General features: G+C 48.2%; 1 protein-coding gene across 8 annotated transcripts in view; it reads left to right on the plus strand.

The window, feature by feature from the left end:
• GSG1L (GSG1 like) overlaps positions 1–16607 on the plus strand; it is a 123961-nt gene extending 107354 nt beyond the window's left edge. For 2 of the 8 annotated variants that reach the window (XM_048867349.2, XM_048867351.2), the window contains 2 exons: positions 4681–5277; positions 13452–16605. In XM_048867349.2, the coding sequence (XP_048723306.1) occupies positions 4681–5277; positions 13452–13881 (1027 nt within the window). In that variant the 3' untranslated portion in view covers positions 13882–16605. Of the gene's footprint in view, positions 1–4680; positions 5278–13451 lie in introns of those variants that run through there. The other 6 variants (XM_048867347.2, XM_048867350.2, XM_048867348.2 and 3 more) reach the window with 6 other exon arrangements.
• Positions 16608–21747: the final 5140 nt, after the last annotated feature.

Below are 21747 nucleotides of genomic sequence, written 5' to 3' on the forward strand. Positions count from 1 at the left end.
GCCCCTCTAGAAGATGAACAGTGGATTAGGTGTATAGAAAAAATGCAGTCTCCTTTAAGGGCAACAGATTTTTTTGAGCTTCCATATAAATGCTTTCTTAAATGCTTTATGTCCCTAGATATTTATTCTAAAATTGATCCTTAAACTCTATCAGAGAGCCCTAAACACAAAATTCAAGGCTGGATTTAATAGTCTATTGTGTTGTCCTCAGAGAAATTTTGAAATGATGGCACCATTTACTAGTGATGCTTTATCATAAATGTCAAATTAGGCCCAGCAGACTATATCACGGGGAAATGGGCAAGTTGCAGGGTTTATCCTCATCCACTACCACAGTTGCTTAAACCAGGCTGTACAGAAGAAAACTGTGTACTGCCATGGATTTCAAATATGACTCCTACACTGGGTTTTTGAAGCCTTTTAAAGTAGTTGTTTGTGAGGTGTAGAATTGTACATGTAATGGAAAAAGAAGAGGAATTTTTGCAGCTTGCCTCTTTTAATGGAAGCTTTTGCCTTCTGTTTCAGATTGCTGTTAGTAGAGGAAAACAATCAGAAACTGTTTAAGGTTTATGATCATTTAAAACTGTAGTGTATTCACAAGAGGGGAGTAGAGCAGGGAAGATGATCATTTTGTCATTGCGGTAAGGAATATTTTAGCAATGACTTTAGGCTGGCGATGTCTGCATGGGGTGGGAGGGCCCTGCAGTTGGTTCAGTGGTTCCCAGATCCAAAGCCACATGCCCTGGATTTCCCACTATACCCCAACCCCTCTTGGGGAAGCAGGAGTTAACCCCAGAAATAAAAGCTGCAGTTAACAATAAGAGAACACTTTTATCTGCGCCGAGACAAGCCTCTATCGGTATGGAGGATGATTCAAAGGAGGGTCCCCCCAGCAAAGGTACAATGTGCCCAGCACCTAAATATACAGGTTAATGCTCTCTAAAGCCACTAAAAACCCCACCAGCCCTAGTCTCTCAGTCCCAAGTAGGGTATGTTCTCCCACCCCCACAGGCTGCAGTGCTGCATACAGTGCAATCGTGGAGTCCTGAGTCCTGGGCTCTGCTGTGCTGGCTGGCAGTTCATGCTCCCTGGACAGACCAGGACTCTCCAGGGCGGAGGTGGCTTGGCTGCTGCCACGCCCCAGGTTCAGGTTGCATTTGGCTGGCTCCTTCCAGCTACAGAAAACAATGTGCAACCCTGAGCCACAAGTTGCATGGGACACCAAGGGCACTGACTACCCCCCTGCCCCACCCAGGGCAGCAAGGGCACTGAGTACCCACCCTGCCCCATCTGGGGCACCAAGGGCACTGAGTACCCACCCTGTCCATACAAGACACTGGGCTCCCACCACACCTAGGCCACCAAGGGTACTATGCACTCACTCTGCCAGGGCCACCACCTGCCCACTCCTCCGTGGACACTAAGGGCTCTCCCTCTCCCTGTAACTGTCTGGACAAGTGGATCTGGGATATTGGGTTGGTTCTGGGCCGAGCTCCTGTCCTTGTGTGAAGTGACATTGCTCCCTTCCCATGGGACTCAGGTGGCCTACAGCCAACCCATCTCCACTTGGACAAAGCTCCTGGCTGCGCCTGCACAGTGACATCCCTCCCTTCCAAGCAGCAGGCAGTCCAAGTAGGATTCCCTCCCTGGCCCTGCTGAGTCACAGCTCAGGATGATGGGACTTTTCTGAGGCACTCTGCTCTGCCCTAGATGGCATATTCTAGTTTCTCCACTTTTCTTTTCTTTCACAGGGACCCCTATTGTGTTTCCTTTCTAAAGAGCTAAGCTGGGTGTGCCATGTCCATGAGAGCACCCTTCTGTCAGGTATCTCAGCTGTACTAAGCCAGTACAAAAGGTTTGTTTGTTTTAAACTCGGAGATTAGGCCCTGGTCCAGCAAGGCCCCCAAGAATGTGCATAGTCCTGTTGAAATTGAGGGGTATGAAGCACATGCTCAAGTGCTTTGCTGGATCGTGGCTGTGATGCTGGCAGACCAGGTATCAGTTCATGCCAAGGCCCCAGGCCTCACCGAACACTTACAAATGCATAGCTGGAAACCAGTCTTGCTTCCCTGTGTGTTAGCATCATCATAATAGAGATTAGATGTTTTGCTGAAAAGAATGTGTCTAGTGTTTAGGCTTTATATTGATCTCACTTATAACCTCTACAGCCCATGGTGTAAAGTTGTATTGAGTATTTGCATTGTAAACCTCTGTAATTGTGTAACTCACCAAAAACAGGAAAAGATGCATTGGTTAAGATAAAGTTACAAGATGGACCATTGAAGGCAAATGAGGTATTGTGTAGCCTCAAAGGAGAGAGGCCCCATTGATTGCATTCCTAACTCCCTCCAGAAAGGAGAGACCTGCACATGAACTCATCCCATCAATTTGGACTCCCGAGTGGAGAGGATAAAAATCCCTGACAAGGAGAAACTTTTATGCAGTCTGGACTCTGAGGGGCAAAGATTCCTAAACATAAGCAAAGAGATCCCCATGCTACCTAGCATGCTTAGCCCTGAACGACATTCTGAAGTGACAGATTATTACAACTCTGTCACCTTTTGAATCAGAAACTGAAACTCATTTATGCTTATCTGTTGCCTGCTTTAACCCGTAAATAACTCTCTCCTTTTTTTACCTAGTTAATAAATTCTTAGTTAGTTTACTATAGGATTGGCTATGAGCATTGTGTTTGGTGTGAGATGTAAGGGACAAATTGACCTGGGGTAAGTGACGGGTCTTTTAGGACTGGGAGTAACCTGAATATTGTGTGATCTTTGGTGGAACTGACCACTTATCACATAATCCTGCTTGCCTGGGTGGCAGGCTGAACTGCAGAGCCCAAGAGGACTGTCTGTGACTCCATGGTAAGACTGTTACAGTGATCCAAGAGTTCACATTTGTTACTGGGTTGGTGAAATTTATCTATAGAGCACACCAGCTTGGGGTCTCTGCCCTACTTTTTGACAGTCTGCCCTGAGGTTGGCACTCAGGGTTGTGAGCCATTCCAGACAGTATGACAGTGGCCTTAGGAACCTGAGGCTAGATTCTCTCCTGCACTTAATGCACAAGGGAGTGGAAGGGTGGGAAGATATCAGGCAGCTGTATTTGGCTCCCTGGGTCTGAAACCGCAGTTGCTCTGGCCTTGTCTGTCCAGGAGCTGCTCTAACTTACTCAGGGACCATAGAACAGCTGAGAATTAGCACAGTAGGGCTGCATTTTGCTCCACCTCCTCCCCTGCCCCCTACACCACCCCTCCTCCCTGGACATGCTGGGCGGGGGGGGGGGTTCTAAGATGTGCAGTTACAGCTAGATTCTGGTTCCCTGAACCACTGGTACAGCACAAAGGAGCCAAATCGCAAATGTCTCTGCCTTCCCCCCGCGCATCAGAGTCTTGAGAGACCGAATATAGTTCAGCCAGGGCGGCAGTACGTAATGCTCCCTCCTGCTTCTCAGGGGCCCGAGAGAAAATTATTTGTGGAGCACATCATTCAGTGAGATTTGTCTGTGCAGCCTGGGGAAAGCAGCCTGTGGCAGTCAGCTGTCCCAGTGCCTGGAACAGTTACACTGGTCAGGACTCTGTACTTCCTGTGGCTGAGGAAAAGAAGGAAAGACCTCCCCTTCCTTAGTTGAGCAATAGCAGGGGCTTCCATGAACCTGCCGCGGTACTGGTGACATGAGTCAGTGCGGCCCCTCCACCACTAGCTTGCCAGACGCCTCCTCTGCCACTGCATCTGGGAACCATGATGAAGTGCAAGGACACTGCTGAGAAACAGCCAAGGGTCAGGGCATAAATAGTCAAGGATGACATCACAATGCTGCACCAGGCTGTCCACGCTGGCCTACAGGAACGAAAGTATTTTCCCCCAGCAGGAGCCCTGGTCTCTGAGCAGGGAATGTCACAGGTCCTTGCCCTGCCAGGAATGGGGACAAGGCCAGATCTCGCCTTAGAGGTGATTATTTGACCACAACAGTGGCATATTCGCAATACCCGACTATGCCACAGCCCAGACCCGGTATTGCATACCTTGTATAAGTGGAGCCAGAGACCACCAGGGGGTCCATGACAACCCAAACCAATGAACTAGAACTCATCTGCAAGGTCTACCAGGACAACAAAGTCCCCCAGGCCAGTCTAACTCTGACACCAGCTGGGATAGGGGCTTGTGGAGCTGCTTGCGGCCAGAATTCCCACAATAGCGTTATGCCAGGACTCACCTGTTATGGTACCCCACTGAGTCCACTGTTTGCGACGAGGAGGGAGGCTCTGCCTTTTACAGGAGTGAGCAGGAGTGACTTCTTTAGGCATGGGGGAGGACTGCATTTCAGCCAGTCTCCCTTCCATTCAGCTGTCCATCCATATGCCACCACTGGAGCATTAGTCAGTGTTTATTTGGTATCCCCCACTGCTGCCTGGCTTCTGGATTCCCCAACAAAGGTCTCCATATATTAAGTCATTGAGAAGATGGGAAATGTTGATATGCTGGGTATGATTCTCATAGTGGCTGCTTTTTTGTAAAACTGCTTCTTCCTTGGAGACCAACTGGGGGGAATATGGCACAAAAGAGATAGGTGACTCATGGGTGTAATACTCATGGGCGATGGGTCTTGTATTGACATATCAGCTCTTAGCACAGGCCCGGAGTGGGGAGTGAATATTTGTTTGCTTGTCTTTTTCAGGGCAGCGCAACACTCAGCTCTAAACGTTACTAAAGTGAGAAGGACCAGGAGTGGCCACAATGCTCAGAAAACATCCCCATGTTCTACATCGAGCTCCTCCAGCGATACATCAACCAATGCCTCGCTTTCATCAGAGCCTGTCAGCCAGACCTCCATGGGGCAGAACCCAACCATGCTGGAAGCTGTTCACATCACTCAATTGGCCCCAAGAGTAGCATCAAGACCTAGAACATTGGAGCAAATGAATCCAAAACTAGCTACATCAGGTTCCAGTCCAACCAATCCAAGACCAAATACATCATCTCATTCTGCCAGCCTCAGATCTAATCTAACATCCAGCTCAGCCAATCCACAGCAAGACCCAGAATCCCAGGCAGAACTCAATCTGACCTTCTCATATTCCTGTTGTCCTCACACAGCACAAACTCTACAAGCCTCACCATCAGACCACACAGTGATTCCAAGCAGGAAAAGCACAAGGCCTAAAGTGACAGCGAACCCCAGTGATAGCTCGCAATCTGCTGGCTACTCCAATTCTGGGTCCACACCTCCAGGAAGGCGTCTTGAACCGTCTCATGAAGATCCCCTTTGCAAAAGGTATGCATCTGGGTAACGTGTTTAGATCAGACAGGCACTGGGGTCCCAGCGTGGAGGTCACTAATTTATTTGTTTATTCTTTTTTAAAAATAACTGAGTAAGCAGTTAGCGCACAGAGTTATACCAGTGAATGATGTAAACATGGCGTACCAGAGATATTCATGGTCCCTTGTTACACTGACAGTTGGGAGCCAAGCTGGTATTTGGTTCAATAAATCAGTTTGTAATCAAGCAGCAGCCAGACCCACAGGTGAGCTATTTTCTATACTGTGCTTGGGATGGCTTCATACACACAAGTGGGTAGGACGGTTCTTGAGTGCAGCCCTGGGAAGTTGCACTCACTGTGGGTTGGTATTTTAATTTGGGGTCAAAGCTGCACACCTGTTGGGCTTCCTCCTCCTAAGTGCCGTGAGCAGTTTGTCTGTGAGCACAAATATTTGCTTATATTGTATTTAAACTGCAAACACTGCAGCGCTCCAATCACTGAAAAGGCCACACTTTACGAGTCATGGATGTTACAGTTTCAGGGTAATTGCACCTGTACCCCCTCTTCATGGCCCACTCCAGGACTGCCCAGTCAGGTCTCAGGCTTCCAGACAGCTCCTGTGTCTGAGCAGGGACCCATGTCCCACTCCCTTCTGACTGGGGATTGAAAGCTGCTCAGCTCCCTGTCATACACTGAGATATCCCCAGCCAGCCAGGCTGCCTAATGGCCAGCGTCTGTACTGTGCTTTCTCTCCAAGGGCTATGGCCTGTGTGTGCCAGCGGGTACAAGTGACCACATGACTCTACCAAAGGAAGCACATTTATTATAAGGATACGAACATCACAGAGAAAACATGCCAAAAACAATACAAGGATTTTAATGCTCACTACAAATACCAGGAATCATCCACTATCCACATGGGCAGTCTGGTATGCCAAGGTCTTTCCAATCCTTCCACAACACTTGGGACCACCCTGGGACCAAGGGGCCCGTCTATTTACTGAATCAAGAGGAAGGTTGTGAGCTTTTTACACCAAAAGCTTTGGTATAGCTAGTCTCCAGAAAACCCAGTTTGGCCCAGTGAATGCAAGCCACCCCTGGGGGTGGTATCTTTGGAGTTTACTCACCTTGGTCACTCCCCACTGTTTTTAGTTCCTGGAGGAGCTATGGTAACCCTCCGCCATGCAGTAGAACATAATCCTATATAAAGTATCACAAATGTAATACAATGGTCCCCAAAGATACTGCATGGAGCTGCCATATCTGTCACATCTGCCCCATAAAGAAGTTGGTATAATGAGGGCACACAAATGGCATCCTAAGGGAACCCACAGGTTTATTCCCTGGGTGGCATGACTGCCAATACCTTTTATCTTTTCAAATTTCAACAACTCAGATCGTAAACATTCTTCCCCACAGCCCAGTTCCTTTTCTGTGTCCCACCCCCTCAGAGGTTGGGGCCTGGGGACCACTGTGGCCTAACCCCAGCTTCTCTGGGGGGAGAAGGGAGAGTATTAACCCCCCTCTCTCATCCCCACTGTGTTGGCCTTTGGTTCCCTACACACTGAGACAAGGTGAGCAGCAGTTCTTCCCCCCACTCTACCCCACTCAGGGTCCTTTACATTTTCACAGCCCATCAGGCAGCCATAACCTGGAGGAAGAAGTTCCCCCATCTTCCTGGCTGTAGTTACTTCTGTCATCTCGCAAGCACTTTATTTGGGCATTTCCCACCCTTGGGTAGGTGTCATAGATTTGGCAGGTTTCAGAGTAACAGCCGTGTTAGTCTGTATTCGCAAAAAGAAAAGGAGTACTTGTGGCACCTTAGAAACTAACCAATTTATTTGAGCATGAGCTTTCGTGAGCTACAGCTCACTTCATCGGATGCATACCGTGGAAACTGCAGAAGACATTATATACACACTGAGACCATGAAACAATACCTCCTCCCCCCACCCCCACTCTCCTGCTGGTAATAGCTTATCTAAAGTGATCATCAAGTTGGGCCATTTCCAGCACAAATCCAGGTTTTCTCACCCTCCGCCCCCCCCCCCCCACAAACTCACTCTCCTGCTGGTAATAGCCCATCCAAAGTGACCACTCTCTTCACAATGTGTATGATAATCAAGGTGGGCCATTTCCTGCACAAATCCAGGTTCTCTCACCCCCTCACCCCCCTCCAAAAACCACACACACAAACTCACTCTCCTGCTGGTAACAGCTTATCCAAAGTGACCACTCTCCCTACAATGTGCATGGTAATCAAGGTGGGCCATTTCCAGCACAAATCCAGGCTCTCTCACCACCACCACCCCCCCGGAAACACACACACACACAAACTCACTCTCCTGCTGGCAATAGCTCATCCAAACGGACCACTCTCCAAGTTTAAATCCAAGTTTAACCAGAACGTCTGGGGGGGGGTGTAGGAAAAAACAAGGGGAAATAGGCTACCTTGCATAATGACTTAGCCACTCCCAGTCTCTATTTAAGCCTAAATTAATAGTATCCAATTTGCAAATGAATTCCAATTCAGCAGTTTCTCGCTGGAGTCTGGATTTGAAGTTTTTTTGTTGTAAAATAGCGACCTTCATGTCTGTGATTGCGTGACCAGAGAGATTGAAGTGTTCTCCGACTGGTTTATGAATGTTATAATTCTTGACATCTGATTTGTGTCCATTTATTCTTTTATGTAGAGACTGTCCAGTTTGACCAATGTAAATGGCAGAGGGGCATTGCTGGCACATGATGGCATATATCACATTGGTGGATGTGCAGGTGAACGAGCCTCTGATAGTGTGGCTGATGTTATTAGGCCCTTTGATGGTGTCCCCTGAATAGATATGTGGGCACAGTTGGCAACGGGCTTTGTTGCAAGGATAGGTTCCTGGGTTAGTGGTTCTGTTGTGTGGTATGTGGTTGTTGGTGAGTATTTGCTTCAGGTTGCGGGACTGTCTGTAGGCAAGAACTGGCCTGTCTCCCAAGATTTGTGAGAGTGTTGGGTCATCCTTCAGGATAGGTTGTAGATCCTTAATAATGCGTTTACATTTACATTTGGGGACAATGTATACCTTCAGATCAGCGGCACTGCTATGGGTACCTGCATGGCCCCACAGTATGCCAACATTTATGGCTGATTTAGAACAATGCTTCCTCAGCTCTCGTCCCCTAAAGCCCCTACTCTACTTGCGCTATATTGATGACATCGTCATCATCTGGACCCATGGAAAAGAAGCCCTTGAGGAATTCCACCATGATTTCAACAATTTCCATCCCACCATCAACCTCAGCCTGGTCCAGTCCACACAAGAGATCCACTTCCTGGACACTACAGTGCTAATAAACGATGGTCACATAGACACCACCCTATACCGGAAACCTACTGACCGCTATTCCTACCTACATGCCTCCAGCTTTCACCCTGACCACACCACACGATCCATCGTCTACAGCCAAGCTCTGCGATACAACCGCATTTGCTCCAACCCCTCAGACAGAGACAAACACCTACAAGATCTCTGTCAAGCTTTCTTATAACTACAATACTCACCTGCGGAAGTGAAGAAACAGATTGATAGAGCCAGAAGAGTTCCCAGAAGTCACCTACTACAGGACAGGCCTAACAAAGAAAATAACAGAACGCCACTAGCCGTCACCTTCAGCCCCCAACTAAAACCCATCCAACGCATTATTAAGGATCTACAACGTATCCTGAAGGATGACCCAACACTCTCACAAATCTTGGGAGACAGGCCAGTCCTTGCCTACAGATAGCCCCGCAACCTGAAGCAAATACTCACCAACAACCACATACCACACAACAGAACCACTAACCCAGGAACCTATCCTTGCAACAAAGCCCGTTGCCAACTGTGCCCACATATCTATTCAGGGGACACCATCAAAGGGCCTAATAACATCAGCCACACTATCAGAGGCTTGTTCACCTGCACATCCACCAATGTGATATATGCCATCATGTGCCAGCAATGCCCCTCTGCCATTTACATTGGTCAAACTGGACAGTCTCTACATAAAAGAATAAATGGACACAAATCAGATGTCAAGAATTATAACATTCATAAACCAGTCGGAGAACACTTCAATCTCTCTGGTCACGCAATCACAGACATGAAGGTCGCTATCTTACAACAAAAAAACTTCAAATCCAGACTCCAGCGAGAAACTGCTGAATTGGAATTCATTTGCAAATTGGATACTATTAATTTAGGCTTAAATAGAGACTGGGAGTGGCTAAGTCATTATGCAAGGTAGCCTATTTCCCCTTGTTTTTTCCTACCCCTCCCCGCCCCCCCCCCCCCAGACGTTCTGGTTAAACTTGGATTTAAACTTGGAGAGTGGTCAGTTTGGATGAGCTATTGCCAGCAGGAGAGTGAGTTTGTGTGTGTGTGTGTGTTTCCGGGGGTGGGGGGTGGTGAGAGAGCCTGGATTTGTGCTGGAAATGGCCCACCTTGATTACCATGCACATTGTAGGGAGAGTAGTCACTTTGGATGAGCTATTACCAACATGAGAGTGAGTTTGTGTGTGTATGGGGGTGGGGGTGGGGGTGAGAAAACCTGGATTTGTGCTGGAAATGGCCCACCTTGATTATCATGCACATTGTAGGGAGAGTGGTCACTTTGGATAAGCTATTACCAGCAGGAGAGTGAGTTTGTGTGTGTGTGTGGTTTTTGGAGAGGGGTGAGGGGGTGAGAGAACCTGGATTTGTGCAGGAAATGGCCCACCTTGATTATCATACACATTGTGAAGAGAGTGGTCACTTTGGATGGGCTATTACCAGCAGGAAAGTGAGTTTGTGGGGGGGGGCGGAGGGTGAGAAAACCTGGATTTGTGCTGGAAATGGCCCAACTTGATGATCACTTTAGATAAGCTATTACCAGCAGGAGAGTGGGGGTGGGGGGAGGAGGTATTGTTTCATGGTCTCTGTGTGTATATAATGTCTTCTGCAGTTTCCACGGTATGCATCCGATGAAGTGAGCTGTAGCTCACGAAAGCTCATGCTCAAATAAATTGGTTAGTCTCTAAGGTGTCACAAGTACTCCTTTTCTTTTTATAGATTTGGCAGTGCTCCGCAAGGGCCTCAGCTGGAAACAATGGCATCACTTTGCTCAACATTGCCTCAGGTTCCCTCAGGGCAGAGAGCTATTTCCCTGGTCTGGGCCTCAGGACTCAGAGAATTTACCTTTGGACTCATCACTGCCATAGGACAGGTGGCTGTTTCTCTCTCACACACACACACACTTCTAGCTATCTGGTTACATACGCTGGGCAGTGGTTGCTCTTGATTTCTCAGCCAAGGACATTTAGTGAGCAGCAGCGATAACACAGTCATGCTGCATGTTTTGTGGTGTAACATAGGCCCTGATCCTGCAAATACGGGAAAAACTTTATTCACATAGCTAGAGTTTCTTACATGCTAATTATTTGCAAGATCAGGGTGCTTTAAGGAAGCTGTAGCAAACTTAGCTCCTGATCCAAACCCCACTGAAGTCAATGGGAGGCGTTCTAGTGCATTGTCATGGAGAAATCATTCCCTACGCCATGCTAACTGCAGCACAGTGGTGTTACCAAGGGCCAGATTTGCCAAAGAGCCAGGACCCGATTTTCAGGTGCTCAGCACCTGCAACTGGAGTCAGGTTATCAAATGCTTAGCTCCCCTCAGAGCCCAGCATGACACTAATGGCCAGATTCTCAAGAACTCATCACCCAAGATACACACAACATGCTGTGTGCTTCTGAAAATGTGGTTCTTCATGCCAAAGCTGCATCTTTCCCCAGAAAAGCAGAAGGCTAAAACACTACCTATCTGTTTGTGCACCATAGCTAAGGTAACATTGCTACTGGAATTTCAATCTGGGCATTTCCTGACTGCAATTTTTAAGTGTGCAATGATCACATTTCATTAATGTAGTTTTTTGACAGTTAATTTCCAACGAATTTTTGTGAAAGATAAGAAAGTTGGTGAATATTAATATCCACATTTTAATGTCCATGGGGTTTATTTTTAATTGTATTTTAACTCCTCCCATGCCCATTCTATGCTCCAGCCAGCTCACATTATTTGAAACACACACACACACACACAAAAAACCCCCCAAGTTTTCAGTACAAATCGTTCAGGTGTGCAGATATCCAGCCATGAAATAGAAGCTCCCGACCAATGCTCTAAACTCCAATAGAGCTTTCCTACAGATTTTCCAAAAGGCTTTGTAGATCATACCTGTGAGGTGATCGGGGCTGGGAAAAGTCTCATTCCCAACTCTGCTGTTTCCCAAGTGTGACTGCATAATCTCCTGTCAGTCCCTTTGTATTGGTTTGGCTGCATCTGCACTGGGAAAAAATAGAAATGTGGAGCCAATTCCTGACCCAGCATTCAGAGGGCAAGGAGCCTGACCCTAGGTGGCCCAGCTGGGTTCTGTGCCCAACGGGTCTAGCTAGATCCTTTTAGCAGAAGGCCCCTTTGGCTGCACTACAGCCACCCAGCCTGCTGGAGGTGGACTATGGCTCCAAACATGGTCGGTAGCGTCGTGATGGGGGAGTGACATCAGCGAGCGGTGGGGTTATCCCAATCTGATTGACAGCTGAGAGACTTCCCACTACCACCATGCCAGCCCGACCATCCTCCAAATTGGTCAGGCCAGCACAGAGACCCCTACTCAAGAGCAAATGGCAGATACTTCCCTTGGGAGCTGGCCCTTAATTTGTTTAAATGCTAAAAACAAAGAATTTGCAGAATGCAGCCAAATAGTGAAGGCCTTAAAATCACAGCACCGTCCCTTTCTTTGCACCCCAGGCTTTCAGATTTTCTCCTGTTGCGGCATTCAGGAAATACTTGATGATGCTCTTCCTCCAAGTCATGCCAGCCCGAGCCCCCTCTCAGCATGTGCAATGCTGTCACAAAAGAGGGCAGGACCCCACTGAGCACTATCAGAAACTTAGCTCAGTGTGTTTGCCCAGAAGTGATTTGGCAGTATCCTTGGTACTTTCCCCCAAACCCAGCAAAGCAGAAGCTCCTTATTAAGGATGATGTCTGGGCCGGGCTATAAAACTTCACCCTTGGGATAAGCACCACTGGAAATTTTTACAATGGGAAAATGTATTTCTTCCCCCACAACTACAGTGAACAAGGAGGGCAGAACTGCCCTGGCCATGTCTCCTCCAGTCTTTGATTTCCACCCCCCAGTGCCCTCTGTGCCAGGACTATTTGCCACTTGGGTCTTTGTGCTAATGTGGTAGGCACTGTGTTGGCCCACATACCAAGGATGGAACCAGGGATCTCCAAAGCTATACATGTGAATTGCTGCAGCTTGAGGCAACCCTGCCAGCTGACCGCTTTAACAGACTCACCTCCTCTAGGGATCAAGCAGAGGACATGTAATGCACACTGCTCAGTGGGCTAGCTTTGCTCTCCAGTTCGAGGTAGCTGATACAAAGGGCCCAGAGGGCGACAATGAGTCTGGCCTATAGTGTGTACATCCATAGCCTGAATGTGCAGTTGGCCTGCCATAATGACCCAATTCTGGCTACATCCCTGGTCCTTCTGTGTTCTACCCTAGCCACAGCGTGGATTGCCCATAGCTGCATGCAGCTCCTCAGTCAGCAACCACAGGGTGCATGGCTTCAGGCCCTAGCCCCAGCCCCAACATGCAGCTCTGCCCGTGTAGGAAACGCCCCCCATGACTGTATTCCCAGCCCCAATATGCACTGTTCCCTCCCACGCCCTGTCTGCACTGCCACAGCCCGGACGCGAGCAATCCTCCGAAGCGCTGCAAGGGCTGTTGCTGTCATATAGTGCTGGATGCCCTGCCTTCGTGATGGAATGTCCCCTTATGTCAACCACGCCTCCACTCACAAACATACCCTCCCAAGTTCTTTCTACCCCGGCCCCACTTACGCGGTGACCCCCAGATCTTACTGGATAGCTCCCTCAGGACATACCTTTTGGAGGGTCGGAGAGAGTCTCACTAGGACAGTGCCCAAGCCCCGCTAATGACAAAATTCAAGCATTTAGCTACAGCGCTGAATGGCCCTAGACTGAGGGTATTTGGGGCTGGCCCCTGCGCAGGGTCCCAAACCCTGTACTGATAATTCCGCCCAGCAGCTAATTTTGAATGAACACTGACTGTCCTTTGACTACCACTTTGTATCTATTATTAACATCTCTTTCAGCAGGAGATTTGTAACCCTGAAGGAATTCCAAGCTATGGAGAGAGAACTGGACAATGTAAAAGAAGAACTGAAATGCCTGAAGTGGAAGGTGAGACATATTGGTGAGCCTGAGCCGCCTCACCCAGAAGACAGCAAGCGTTACAATGGCTATACCCTGACTGAGCTTAAGGCAATGGTGCAGTTTGAAAATGACCCTTACAAAGCGGCACACAAAATCCTAACTGCTCTCTTCAGTGATGTGTACTTGCTGCAGCACTCTGTCGCTGAACAGGCCTGCAATTCGAACTCAGCCCCCATGCCCAAGATAGACCCGGAGCTGTACGTGGTGTACTGTAACATTCTGAAAAGCCTATTCCCTGGAATCAGCAGCCAAACCCTGAGAGAAAAGACACAGCGTGTGCAGAAAAGAATCCAGAAAGAAGTCCAATAAAACCAAGCAAATCCAGCATCTACAGAGGCCCAGGAACCCTGCATTCTGTACAGATTTCAGAGCACTGAATTGTGACATTGTAGGTTACCTCTATCTGCAAATGCTTGGTGAGCTCTGAGTCTGTCACGCTATCCTCTCCTGAGGAGACAGGCCAGGAAGACTTTCTGTGCAGCTTCACATTTGAAAGAAAATGCCCCCTTAGAACTTCTTTCGACATACTGATGTTCCCTTTGGTTCCAGCAGCAGCAAATGCTGCCAAAATAAGCCAAAGAAGGCACTGTGTGTGAGGGAAAGGGCCTCCTCTCATGGCTCCATGGAACACGGCTCTCATCTGGATCCCAGCACCCAGCTAGTTTCTATTTTCTATAGTGCATCATTCATTAAATGGCATCAATTGTTAGAAAACTGTGCCTCTTTTGTGTCTCAAAATACATCAAACACCAAGTTAACCAGCCACTGGAGTCTAAAATTGTACTCTTGCCATGGGTTGGGCCAGGGGTACCTCAGTGACAATGGTAGCTGTAAGCCCCATAAAAAGATCCCAGCGGATCCAGTGAAAGGTGTGTAGGTCAGCAAGGAACTAGCCATGGCAATTTCACAATTTCAGATGTAACGATCAGCTGTTTGACAGGGCAGTCGATCACCATAGTTAACAACTATGCATTTTCTACCTATCACCATGGCCTTTCTGTGGCCAGCACCTTCCTTAATTGCTGCTGCTTATACCTATCATCCATGACATCTAGTCCACTCATATGGAGACCCATCACCCCTGTATCCAGGTCAAAGATGACCGCAAACGTGTTTGAGGTGCTTTCTGACCCCCGATGACTACCGCCACCGCTGTCTGAGAGCATGAGATTTCAGGGCTAGATGACATTTAGTGTGACGTTCTGCTCCCAATTTACTGGACTCATACCATTCTCCTTTCAGGACACCAAATATGTAGGCATGCCTTCCAAAATACATAGCAGGGTAGGGTTGCCATTCATCCCAATTTTCACCGGACAGTCTGTAAACTGAAAGAGCTGTTTCACATGTTGCACTGGCATGGTTTCTGGAGAGAATGTCCCTCTCCAAAGACCCATTACCATAGCACCCAGGAGACTATGAGCTCTGTTCTCACCTTTTCTACTAATTATTGCTACTATTTCTTGGTACTTCCCAACCCTCATTATTGACCAAGGCCTCATATCCCTACCCTAGGAATCATTCCCCTCAACTTTACAAATCAAGTAACTGAGAAGCTGCAGAAGGTCCCAGTTCTTGCGAAGCTGGGAACAGAATCCATAGCCCAGCTATGGCAGAGCCAACCAAGTTAGTACGGTTAGTCACCCTGCTTCTCAGAGTCACCCTGCTTTTGCTGTGCTGTACTGTTGATTCGCACTGCTGCACCCATTCAACCACACTCCCCTCACAGGGACAAGTATCCTGATACCCAGCTTGCCACTGCTATCTTAACATGGCATGTATTAAATGGATTAAAAGCTGGCAAACTGAGGGGTCTGAAAATGTAAATATAGTAGAACAGGTGTGTTCTTAGTGGGGGCCTACAGGGATCTGTTCTTGGCCCTATGCTATTTTACATTTCTGTTCATGACCTGGAAGAAAACACAAAATCATCACTGATAAATTTTTCAGCTGACACAAAAATTTGGGGAGTGGAAAATAATGAAGCGGACACGTCACTGATACGGAGTGAGCTGGATCGCTTGGTAAGCTGGGTGCAAGCAAACAATATATGTTTTAATAGGGGTAAATGTATCTATCTAGGAACAAAGAATGTAGGCCATACTTACAGGATGGGGAACTCTATCCTGGGAAGCAAGGACTCAGGAAAAGATTTGGGGGTCATAGTGGATAATTAGCTGAACATGAGCTTCTGGTGCAACACTGTGGTCAAAAGGACTAATGAAATCCTTGGACAGGAGGAGCAGAGAGGTTATTTTACCTCTGTATTTGGGACTCATGTGGTAGCTGCTGGAATACTGCATCCAGTTCTGGTGTCCACAATTCAAGAAGAAAGGATGTTGATAAATTGGAGAGGGTGCAGAGAAGAGACACGAGAATAATTAAAGAATTAGAAAACATGCCTTATAGACCCAAGGAGCTCAATTTATTTAGCTTAACAAAAAGAAAGTTAAGGGGTGACTTGATTATAGTCCGTAAGTACCCATATGGGGAACAAATATTTAATAATGGGCTCTTCAATCTAGCATAGAAAGGTCTAACACAATCCAATGGCTGGAAGTTGAAGCTAGATCAATTCAGACTGGAAATAAAGCATACATTTTTAACAATGAGTGTAATTAACCATTGGAACAATTTATCAAGAGTCCTGGTGGATTCTCCATCACTGACCATTTTAAATCAAGACTGGATGTTTTTCTAAAAGATCTGATCTAGGCATTATTTTGAGGAAGTTCTGTGACCTGTGTTATAGAGGAGGTCAGACTAGATTATCACAACGGTCCCTTCTGGTGCTGGAATCTATGAATCTTGTAAATAGTTGTGTAAGGTGCTGGAAGGTCTGTGTCAAGCGCATTCAGTTACTCCTTTGGCTCAAGAGATAGTGTTTAGAGAGTCCTGTCTTCAAACCCTGTTGATGCCCCTTTTGTAAAACCGCATGTGTTTATGTAATTAAAGAGTATATTGTAATATATACGCACCACGGCACTTGTCTATCTCCAGATTGCAGCCCCTTTTCTTCTCACATGTTCATTATGGTCACCCCATCCAAGAACCCACAAACTCCAGAGATGCCTTGTGAACCTGCTCCTGGCATTGACCTAGCTGGCCATGCACCAGTTCAGGGGAGGAAGCTCAGCCATGAGGAAGCTGTTTATTAACATATGGCCATTTGCCTTGCTCTTGTCTGTTCCTGCATCCAGGTAGAGCTCCACTGGGCAGTGACCATCAACTCCTTGGATCTTTTCTCTGGGGTCTCTGCATGGCACCCCCACTAGCTCCCTGCTTCTGCACCTTTGACCTCAGCTGTGGCCTCATAGTTTTGCTTTGCCTCTTTTGGTTGATCAGTGTCTGTGTGGCTCCCTCTCCTTTCCTAGCGGGAAGGCCACTGTTCTTCTCTGAGATGGGGATCCACCTCAGTCCACAGAGGCCAAACAGGCCACCACCTTTCATCAGCAACACATCAGCTGAAACTTATGGTTACACTCAAATTATTTGCAATTGTGTAAATTAGCTCATTAAAATCTGTATAAAATGTTACATATGGCACTGCACAAAACTGGGCAGCTGTCACCCCTCCCTGCTAAGCAGTAGCAAGCCTTGAGGCCTTGCTGGTCGGTTCTTCCATAAGGAGAGGTTCCTGGCCAAGGGAGGGAGCAACTGACAGAGTGAGCCCAGGGGAGTTGGGCACTGAAGGCAGCAGGCTTCTGACTTTCATTGCTAAGAGACAATTAGGCGAATTAAAAGCTACTGCCCTAAATGCTTCAGCCGACCACATAAAAGCCATACTGTAGCTCTAGTTGGTGCTTCAACTCCCTCTGACTGTGGAGGTAGAGGACCAGCAGCGGACTAGCCAAGGGGGCACTGCCCAGTTACTGCAGAGTGCAGAATGTCTGACTATTGCCACGTGGCCAAGTGGTGTATGTGCGTGCCCAGGGCCAGCAGCTCATGGCCCTCGACATTCACATGCAGTGTCTGCAGGCCAGAGCTGCTGAACTGGATGAGCCGAGAGAGACAGAACTGCTTTCAGAAACAACGTTTAGGCACATTGTGGAAAGGGCCCAAATCAGAACCAACTCCCCTGCCCTCTAGTTGAGGAATCCAGTCTCAGGAGGGAAGGGCGCTAAGGTGGTATAGAGGGCCACACGCCGCCTAGATGCAACCCACCTGCTGACTGAGATAGAGGAAGCAGACAATTCCTCACTCGCTGGAAGGGGTCGTAACAGTTGGGAGAGTAAGACTGGCTGTGCTGATGGGATTAGATCACCTGGAATATAAACAGCTGATACGCAGTGACTGAGAGAATGCTCTGGTGTCTTGCCTGCTGGAAGCGAAGGTGACAGATATCACAAGACACCTCACGTCCCTCTGTTCTCGCCTTATGCTAGAGTTAACAGAAGCGCCCAGTCTCCCTTCTCAAGCGTAGTCGGTATTTTATACAATTTGATCAAACTTCCGAAGGGCCTATAGGAGATGTTGGGCTGGAGATGCTCTACCCAGATTCTGTTTGGAGGTACTTGCTTCCCGGAGGTTAAGTAAGATGGGTGTTACCCACACATCACCAATCCAACACAGGGGTAGTTATTCATTATGATTATTATTACCATGAGCACTAACAGCCACTAAGATTAAGATTGCCTAACTCTATCATTTACAACTTTTACAACTGCTTATAGTATTTTTCCACATTTTAACTATGTGGACTGTTATTTTCCATGTTTGGTATCTGCCTTGGCTTGAATTTCTTTTGCTTTTTTCAGGTTTCAACCCAAAACATTATGGCCAGATCTGGCCAAGTTATAAGCCTCCCCCCACCACCATTTGCACATTCTCAGTAGACCTTGTTACAAACTTGTCACTAAACTCTGAACATTCCATCTACAGCAAGCAAGTTCCCTGGGCCTGCTGAGTCTCATGAAATAGCCACCCAGACCAAAGCAACCCCTCCAGATGGGCCACAGATAAAATCACTTCTCCTGCTGCTGCCTTAACCTAGCAACATATCCTTTTGCCTAAAGGCAGGTGCACTGGGCTGGGAGCCAGGAGACCCTATGTTCAAGTTCCACTTCTCTCAGTGACGTTACTAATTCTGTGTACGTCACAGCCCTTACTAAGGAAAGAGTCATACTCTTCTCCTATCAGGGAGGCAAGTATCAAGGCTTCCTATGGTAAAGAAGAAAAACTGAGCCATTGTACAAGAGGTGGGAATAGCACTCAAATCATAGATTAATAGAATTGTACGGTTAGAAGTGAGGGTAAGAGTCATCTAGTCCAGGGGTTTTCAAATTGCCGGTCATGACCCAGTACTGGGTCACAGAATGTAAGGCACTGGGTCACAGCGGCTCTGGTCAGCACCGCCAACCAGGCAGTTAAAAGTCCCAGCGGTGGTGCTGCCTGGCTAAGGCAGGCTAGTTCCTACCTCTTCTGACACCGCACTGTGCCCCGGAAGCAGCCAGCAGCAAGTCCGGCTCCTGGGGGGGGGGTGCCACAGGGCTCCGCGCACCACCCCCACCCTAAGCACTGGCTCCACACTCCTATTGGTTGGTTTTTGGCCAATGGGAGCTGGGGGGTGGTGTCTACGGGCAAGAGCTGTGAGAGCTCCTTGCCTCCGCCTAAGAGCCGGACCTGCTGCTGCCTTAGCACCCCCACTGCGCTGCTGACCAGGAGCTGCCTGAGGTAAATCCGTGCCCCAACCCCAAGCCCCAATCCCCTGCCCTAGCCCTGAGCCCCCCCAAACCCAGAACCACCTCCTGCACCCCAACCCCCTCATCCCTGGCCTCATCCCAGAGCCTGCACCCCCAGCCCAGAACCCTGACCCCCTCCTGCACCCCAACCCCCTGCCCCAGCCCAGAGCCCCCTCCCACACCCTGAAACCCTCATTCCTGGCCCCACCCACCAGCCCTCACCCCAACACCCCAACCCTCTGCCCCAGCCCTGAGCCCCTCCCATTCTCCAAACCCCTCATCCCCAGCTCCATTGGGTCACAGGCATCAAGAATGTTCTTCAACTGGGTTGCCAGAGAAAAAGTTTGAAAACCACTGATCTAGTCTAAGGCCCTGCCAAGATGCTGGATTTGTTGGGTCTAAACCATCCAAGACAGGTGGCTGTCCAGCCTCCTTTTGAAAACCTGCAGTGAAGAAGCTTCCATGACCTCCCTAGGCAGCAAGTTCCATTGTCCTACTGTTCTTACAGTTAGGAAGTGTTTCCTGAGATTCAGTCTAAATCTGCTTGTGCTGTAGTTTGAACCCATTGCCTCTTGTCCTGTCCTCTGTGGCAAGCGAGAACAACTTTTCTCCATCTTTTTTATGGCAGCCTTTCAAGTATCTGAAGACCACTATCACGTTCCCCCCTTAATCTCCTCTTTTCCAAACTAAACATACCCAGTTCCTTCAGCCTTGCTCATATGGCTTGCCTCCCTTTGATCATCTTTGTCGCTCACCTCTGGATCCTTTCCAGTTTTTCTACATCCTTTCTATACATTGGTGACCAAAATTGGACACAGTACTCCAGCTGAGGCCAAATCAGCACCAAATAGAGCAGTACTGTCACCTCCTGTGGCTTGCATGCTGTGCCTCTGTTAATGCAACCAAAAATAGCATTTGCTTTATTTTGCAACAGCATCACATTGCTGACCCATGTCGAGGTTGTGATCCACCACAACTCCCAGATCCTTCTCAGCAGTGCAGCTGCCAAGCCAGTTATTCCCTATTCTGTATTTGTGTATTTGGTTTTTCTTCCTTAAGTGTAGCACCTTACATTTGTCTTTGTTGAATTTCACTTTATTGTCTATAGCCCAGTTCTCCAATTTATCAAGATCCCCCTGAATTTTAGCTCTATCCTCCAAAGTGTTGGCAAACGCCCCCCTCCCCACCCACAGCTTTGTGTCATCTGTAAATTTGATCATTCTGCTCTCTATTCCTACCTCCAGATCATTAATAAAGATGTTAAACCGCACCAGACCCAGAACAGATCCCTGTGGAACCCCACATGAGACTGCCCTTGAATATGGCATCATTCCATTAGTAGTTACTCTTTGTTTGTGATTGTTTAACAAATTGTGTATCCAGTTAATGCATTTCTCCAGCTTACTCATCAGAATGTCATGTGGAACTGTGGCAGAAGCCTTGCAGAAGTCCAGGTATATTAGGTGCACCACATTCCCCCATCCACCAAACCAGTTACCCTGTCAAAGAAGGAAATCAAGCTGCTTTGACATGATGTGTTCTTGGTAAATCCATGCTGGCTGCTAGTGATTACCTGTAATAGAGTAGATTCAAGTTTCAGCCACTTAGCTACAGTGAAAAAGGATCTGTCAAATCTACATGCTTGGCTATGGTATTTGTAAAATGTGGCTACTCCTGCATGCGTAACCCACCACACACACTCACCCAGCTGCCCCCACACTCAGCCTTATGACAGGCTGTGCCAAGGAATCTCCAGCCATTAGCTGCTGCTGAAGCCAGTGGGCCTGTGAGAGAAGGCCAACTTCATGCAGAGGAGCTTCTCCTGCAGTGGCAGAGGGGAGAAGAGGTCTGGAGGTTCCCAGAGCTAATGGAGACAGGCAGCATGGTCTGGAACCCAAGAGGAGCTGTGTAGGCTGTGCAGGCTGGAGCTCAGGCTCCATTCACACATGGCGCTTTGGAGGAACAGCTCCTGCCCAGGCCGAGGGAGACGCTGCTTAGCCTCACTGATGAGGGTGCTGCTAGTCCCGGCCCACATCAGTACACTTCTCAGCTTCTCAGTTTTCCTGGATTAGAGCTTCCCCTATTCATGGCTTCTGCTTCTGGGCTCTGCAGCAGAACCAGTGGACTGAGACAGGGCTATCTCTGTGAGTGGGAGGAGCCATGGCAGCAGAGCGCTGCTACCTGCCACACTCCGTGCTACCTGCATCTCCGGTCTGGCCCAAGGCACAGGGCTGCTTGCACAAGTACAGTCTCTAACAGGCATCCATTATGCACACCTGGCTGTCTGCCTCTCTCCTGGAGTGCCCATTCCCTCCAGCGTGAAGTGCTCCTGAGCTACTCCTCTGTCTCCTTCCCTGCGTAAAGGGACCCCTCAGTGCACAAGAAACACACTTTGCTTACAGTACTGCAGGCTGGGAGTGTGCTGCTTCATTCACCTCTATGCAAGCGGAGTGGAAGGGGAAACACACACTGACTAAACAGGAAGTAAGGGAGG

This window comes from Caretta caretta, chromosome 10 (genome assembly GCF_965140235.1).
Source record: "Caretta caretta isolate rCarCar2 chromosome 10, rCarCar1.hap1, whole genome shotgun sequence".
NCBI lineage: Eukaryota > Metazoa > Chordata > Testudines > Cheloniidae > Caretta > Caretta caretta.